This window comes from Helianthus annuus, chromosome 6, assembly GCF_002127325.2.
Source record: "Helianthus annuus cultivar XRQ/B chromosome 6, HanXRQr2.0-SUNRISE, whole genome shotgun sequence".
In the NCBI taxonomy this organism is placed as follows: domain Eukaryota; kingdom Viridiplantae; phylum Streptophyta; class Magnoliopsida; order Asterales; family Asteraceae; genus Helianthus; species Helianthus annuus.
Window position 1 is genome coordinate 69298655 of NC_035438.2, and position 6532 is coordinate 69305186.

The 6532-nt window shown below is 42.2% G+C and overlaps 1 protein-coding gene across 1 annotated transcript; it reads right to left on the reverse strand.

Moving 5' to 3' along the window:
• Positions 1–5817: 5817 nt before the first annotated feature.
• Positions 5818–6225, reverse strand: LOC110944845. Its single transcript, XM_022186489.1, has one exon. The coding sequence runs from the start codon at positions 6223–6225 to the stop codon at positions 5818–5820; it is 408 nt and encodes a 135-aa protein (XP_022042181.1).
• Between the last annotated feature and the right edge of the window lie 307 nt (positions 6226–6532).

The following is a 6532-nucleotide window of genomic DNA, read 5'->3' on the forward strand; positions in this document are numbered from 1 at the left end:
GGGTTACAACTCCTATCTCAGCGGGGATCACATCTTCGGATCCGAATACCAGGCTAGAAGGTGTTTTCTTATGGCTTGTTTTTTCGGTTGTTCTAATTGCCCATAGAACACTAGGTAATTCTTCAAGCCAGTTGTTTTCGTATCTTCCCAATCTTGTCTTGATGCCTTCCACTATGCTTCTATTTGTGGATAAGCCACTGAGCTAAAGATCTGATCGATTTTGTATTCCTTCCACCAAGTGCTGAAGGGCTTCTCAGCAAACTGTCTTCCGTTGTCAGTGACCAGTACTCCCGGCAACCCATAACGGCAAATGATGTTTTCCCAAACAAAGTCAATGACTTGCTTTCCCGTGATTTTGGCAAGTGGTTTGACTTCTAGCCATTTGGTGAAATAATCTACTGCCACCAGTAAGAATTTTACTCCCCCTTTGCTTGGGGGAAATGGACCAACAATGTCCATTCCCCATTTATGGAATGGCCATGCCGAAGTTATTGGGACTAAGTCATGCTTGGGACTTCTTGAAATTGGTGCATGAATTTGACAAGCGTCACATTTCTTCAATTCTTCGGTTGTATCACGATGCATTGATGGCCAGAAATATCCGAGGTTCATGAGCTTTGCAACCACCGACCTAGCTCCAAAGTGAGCTCCGGACACACCTTCATGAATTTCTTTGATCAAGTACTTGCTTTGTTCCGGACCGACACATCTTAACAAGGGGGCAAGGTAACTCTTTTTGTAAAGGGTTTCTCCCTGTAGCTCGTACTGCCTTACCTTGATTTCAACCCTTTTAGCTTCTGCTTGATCATTTGGCAATTCACCGTTTTTAAGGAACTTTTTGATGGGGGTCATCCAGTTTGGATTTTCTTCAGTAACTACGTCTTGGATTTCCAATTCATCGATCGATGGGGCCTTCAACACTTCTACCAGCACCTTCTTGGTAAGGTGGGCAAAAGTGAGAGATTCAAGCTTACTTAGGGCATCAGCCTTTTTGTTTTGAGATCTGGGGATCTGTTTGATGTTGCATGCCTTGAAGGTACTCATCAGTTCCTTGGATTTTTCTTTGTATTTTTTCATGTTGGGTGCTGTTGAGACAACAAAATATAGACCGAGGATAGTGTCAGGGGTGGTTAGGCAGAAGGGTTAAAGGGTTTAACCTTGCCTAACGCAGGTCGTGGGGTCCCCCCACGTTTGCAAGACGTGGAAGGAGGTTCACTAGTTTATGTTTCTTGTTTGAGGATCCAGTTCTGAAGTATGGTTCAGAAATGGATTGAGGAACAGAAAGAATAAGTGTAATGTCACTTTGAGTGAGGGACAATTTGAGTGAAGTGAATGTACGAAGTGAGGGACCAGAATTTGAGAGAGTAAGTCTGATCCGGGATGTCTTTGTTAGTAAATGAAGTGTCATTATATAGGGGAAGACATGTCCCGAAGGAGTATACATTTGACTAGTGAACCAGCTTGCAGTGAGGGGCTTACCCTTTCGGGGGTTGAAGCCTTTTGACCCCCGGGTAATAGCGTGCATTCTGTGGACCTGCGTTGCCTTTACGGCTGTGGTTGGTGAGACTGTTTGGGGATGTGACTTGTTCACTGTTCCCGTGTTGCTTTACTCCATCTCCTCAGCTTTTTCAAGCGTTGAACCTTTTAACCTTTTAGGTGCTTTCATACTTGGTCATTTTATTTGGTCTCGGGCTACCCCCGTCATCAGCCCCCCAAGTCAGGGGTATTTGGGATGTAAGCTCAAATGCTTTTGACTTTTACACATTATTTTTTATTGCTTAAAGGCTTCAAGGCTTTAAGGCGTTTGAGTTTTGAGATTTGAATTTCAGAATGATAGTAGATGTGATAGGCTTCAAGGTTTTAAGGCTTGAAGGCTTTACGGCTTGAAGGCTTAAAGGATTCAACTTGTCTCACTCAAGAGGAAGTTGAGGCTTTTTGTAAAGAATGGGGGATCGATCTAAAGTTTAATCCGGTGGCTCTGGGTTTTGGCAAATCGATCGATTAGTGTCCCGTTGGTTCCATTGCTCTTTATTGCTGAGTATTCCAACTTGTGTCATCCGTTTTCAGTCTTTGTTCTGAATGTTTTAGAGTATTATCGTGTGTCGTTTGGTCAGTTACACCCTTAAGGTCTTGCTAGGGTTTTACACTTTGATGTTTTATGACCCATCATTGTTGTTGTTCCGCCGTTTCTTCCAGTTAGCCAAGAACGGCGATTGTTTTACCTTTGAAACATCTCAGGTTGATGTGTGTTTAATTTCGTCCATGGTTACTACCTTTGGTTCTTGGAAGTACCGATTTTTCTGGATTTCTGAGTCCATTGTTCCTTTCAGGCTTGTTTGGAGGCATCCTTATGCTGTTTTGAATGAGCTTGAACCTTTCAAACACGAGATAGATGGTTGTTGAAGTTTATTAGGGGGTGTCCTTCCAGGCTTTATCCCTTTCCCGAACATCTTTTAGTGCTGATGGATGTTAGTAAGTTGTGGGACAAGCCGGATCGTGACCCTGTGCTCGTGAGAGATGATCAAGGTATGATATTTTGTATTTTCTGCTTATGTTATATTTTATTTGTTGCAGTTATGTTTGCCTTAGACTTTATCAAGAGCGATGACACATCTAACGTTGTGTTTGGAGATTCCGAGGCTACGTCAGACGAAGATGTTGTTGTTAGGGGCACTGAACATAGGTTCGAGGGTTCAGGCTATGTGAACGTTCCCAATGTCAAGGGTTTCACCAAAGTTGTTGCTTCCAAAGTCTCTACTCGTCGTTCGAGCTGTTGTTTGATAAAGACTGATGACCAACCATCGGCTTCTGAGCCGGTGGAACTAAATAATGACATAGAGGCTTCAGATGATTTAGAAGTTGGGGTTGGGGAAAATCAAAAAAGGACAAGGGACGGCCCTTGGCGGTTTGGCGGGTAAAAAGGCTGTGAGCTTGAAGGGTTCCGGGAAGGGTGGTGAAGGTTCCACCAATGTTAATCCAGGGGAGGTTTATGTGCCGGATTGGAAGGTCACAGTTGGTGACAGCTTCAAGCCTTCATCCATTTGTGAGGATGTTCTTACCCACTTTGATTCTCCTGTTGTTCGAGGTTCTTGCTCATCTATGGATGATGACCTGATGATTTTGAAAAATGGTAATGGGTGCTTGTAACCTTGTTGCCTTGCTTCCAGAGGGTGTATCCAGGATTGATGAGCTTTCTTCCCAGCACAAGACTGAGATGGTTGAGTTGGAAAAACGCTTGGAAGCTGACAGGGTTTAAGTCAGGGTTGATTGGGCTGCTTTGGAGGTTCAGAAGTAGGCTTTCTTGGAAGAGAAAGATAGGTTGAAAGCTTCACTCGCCCATGCGACTAGTGATAACAAATGGTTAATTGAACATGGATTCCAGCAAGTGGTTACATATCTTCTTCATTCATCAGAGTTCAATAGTGCCTTGGGTGATTCGTACAGCCAGCTTCTTGCTCATGGAAGGCACCAAGGTTTATTTGTTGGTTTTAAGGCATGTGAATCCGGATAAACTCAGCAAAAGTCTTCTCTTTTTCATCCCAAGGCCTTTGATGTATTCAAAGAAACTGTTTTGAAGATGGAACACTTGACTTACCCTTATGTGGGTGAGGTTTCCAAGTGTTTTGATAAGCCTCTTTCTGTCTTGCAGGAGTTGTAACCCACTGGCCTTAATGAGGCTGTGTGTGGTAAAGTGTTGAACTCTCTTTCCAAGAAGCGCTCATGCTCTGATGATAGTGAAGAGACGTTCTCTGATTGTGGTGAAGGCTTGAAGGATACAAGCCTTGAAGCTTCTGAGATAGCAGGTAAAGGTGGGATGAAAAAGAAGAACGCCAAAAAGTCTAAGTGTGGTGAAGCTGGTGCAGCAAAGACTGTCGTTTCTGATGCTGCTAGCTAAAAACACTTTGACTTTATTTGTAGCTTCCTTAGCACCTTAAACAATGTTATGTGATGTGTTGTGCACAAGTAGGTTTTAGGGGAACCCTTAAGGTTTCCTTTGGTAGTTGGTAGCCTTCAAGGCTTTTGATCAATATGTTAAGTTTATGGCCTTTAAGGCCTTGTGTTTAAAACCGATGTGTTTAGTGCTTTATTCCACTCTTTCCTTATGTGTTGATGATTTTTTAATGTTGCTGTATGTTTTTGTAAGATAGCTTGGTTAGATACTTGTAGCTTAAAGCCTTCGAGGCTTCCGGTTGTCGTTTGATGTTTGTGACTTGGTGTTTTGCTTTGTACTTTGGTCACCAAGTTGCATACAACCTTGTATTATTGTGTTTATGTCTAGGGAATTGTCTTTGTTGGTTTTGTGTTGTCTTTATGTTATTTATACCTTGAAGGGTTCAGTGCTGCAGTCACTTAGCCTTGGTATTTTTAACAATAAGACATAGCACTTATCCTATTTATCATTTTCCTTAGTTTGATCTTGGTTCGTAAGCCTGTTGGTTATGATCTGCTTTTTAGGAAAACTTTCTAAGGCTTAAGGAACATTTGGTGAAGGCTGTTTAGACCCGTCTATGAGACAAGTTAGAGTTGTTCAATGGTCTCATGGAGTTGGATTGATTTAGGAACTCACCCCGTATATAGGTCAATTCAACCCTTGAACCTATTGAGCGATGTGGCCTGGGAGCTCATCCCCTTACATGGCCCTTGCCATGGAGTGTTTTGCTAGGTTCTCAACCTAATTATAGGATAGAAAAGACAAATTTTTGATAGAAAAATCGTAATTTATTTATAAAAGGTGCACTTTGATAATGAAGGAAAGATGGAACATAGAACATTCTGTCCACACATGGAATCTTTTAAGGTTTTTGCCATTACGGTGGCAAGGAAGCTTTTTGCCTTGTGTATCGGCAAGCTTGTATGATCCTCTTTTGTGCTTTTTCGAGAATGGTGTATGGTCCTTCTCATTTGGGACCAAGTTTGGCTTGATTTTCTTTCTTCCTTGCTTCGTTGTTGTGGAGGACCAAGTCTCCGGGTTTGAATCGTTCATGTTTTACTTCTAGTGTTGTGATAAGCTTCCATCTTTTGCTTATATTTGGCTTCCTTTATAGTGGCTTGGTCACGGGCTTCTTCTAGGAGTTCCAGGTTTAGCATGGTTTTAGCCTGTTTTGCCTCAAGGTTAACGTTGAGTGTTCGTTGTGTTGTAGCTGCTATTTCTGTCGGGATGAAAGCTTCTGACCCAAATACCAAGCTATAAAGTGTTTTCTTGTGGCTTGTTTTTTCGGTTGTTTGAATTGCCCACAAGTCTTTGGGAAGCTCTTCAAGCACTGAGTATCATGTCTTCCCTATCTTGTTTGTATCCCCTTCACAATGTTTCGGTTTGTTCTTTCAATCTGGTCGTTTGATTGGGGATAGGCCACTGAGCTAAACGCTTGTGTGATTCTGAACTCTTTGCACCATGAGCTAAAAGGCTTCTCGACAAACTGTTTGCCATTATCTGCGATAAGTACCCTTGGAAGCCCAAAGCGGCAAGTGATGTTTTTCCATACAAAGTCAATGACTTGTTTGCCCGAGATTTTTCCTAGCGGCTTGACTTCTAGCCACTTTGTGAAATAATCTACGGCGACCAATAAAAATTTCACTCCTCCTTTGGTCGGTGGGAATGGACCAACAATATCCATTTCCCATTTGTGGAGTGGCCAAGCTGAGGGATGGGAACGAGATCGTGTTTAGGACTTTTGGGTACCGGTGCGTGTATCTGGCAGTATTCACATATTCATAATTGTTCAGTGGTATCTTGGTGCATAGAGGGTCATAAGTATTTAAGGTTCATAGATCTTGGACCATAATGAGCTCCGCATATTCCCTCGTGTACTTCCTTGATCAGATGTTGGCTTTATTTTGGGCTAGCACATCGGAGTAGTGGTGCAAGGTAACCTTTTTGTAAATAATTTCTCCTTGCAACACATACTGCCATGATTTGATGTGAACCCTTTCAACCTCTATCTGGTCATTGGGTAATTCACCATTTTTGAGAAAATTTTCAATTGGAGTCATCCAATTTGGCCCTTCTTCAGTGATCACATCTTGAACCTCAAGTTCTTGAATTGATGAGGTTTTCAATATTTCGACTAGTACCTTCTTGGTGAGATGGGCGAATGTGAGAGATGTAAGGTTGCTTAAGGCATCAGCTCTCTTGTTTTGGGATCTTGGAACTTGTTTGATGGTACATGTTTGGAATGTATTCATCAGTTCCTTTGATTTATCATGGTATTTCTTTGTGGCTGTCATTTTCTTTAGATAAGTAAGGACTCTGTGATGGCTTGAAGCTTTTGTACCCCTATTTCTTTGTCTAGTCTTAGCCTAGCGATCAATGCTTCGTACTCAGCTTCATTGTTGGTGGTACGAAGTTCAAGTCGAATAGCATATGTAAATTCTAACCCATCAGGGTTGATTAAAACCAGACCAGTGTCACACCCCCAAAATCCAACTGCGGAGTATCACCGCTTAGGAGCGTGACTGACTAGGATCAAGCCACCAATCATATCGAACAATATATATAGTAAAAGTAATTGCCATTTAAACCAAACCAAACCCA

Excerpts from the sequence above, each read along its gene's own strand:
- LOC110944845 (XM_022186489.1), bottom strand. The coding sequence starts at position 6,225 with ATGACAGCCACAAAGAAATACCATGATAAATCAAAGGAACTGATGAAT.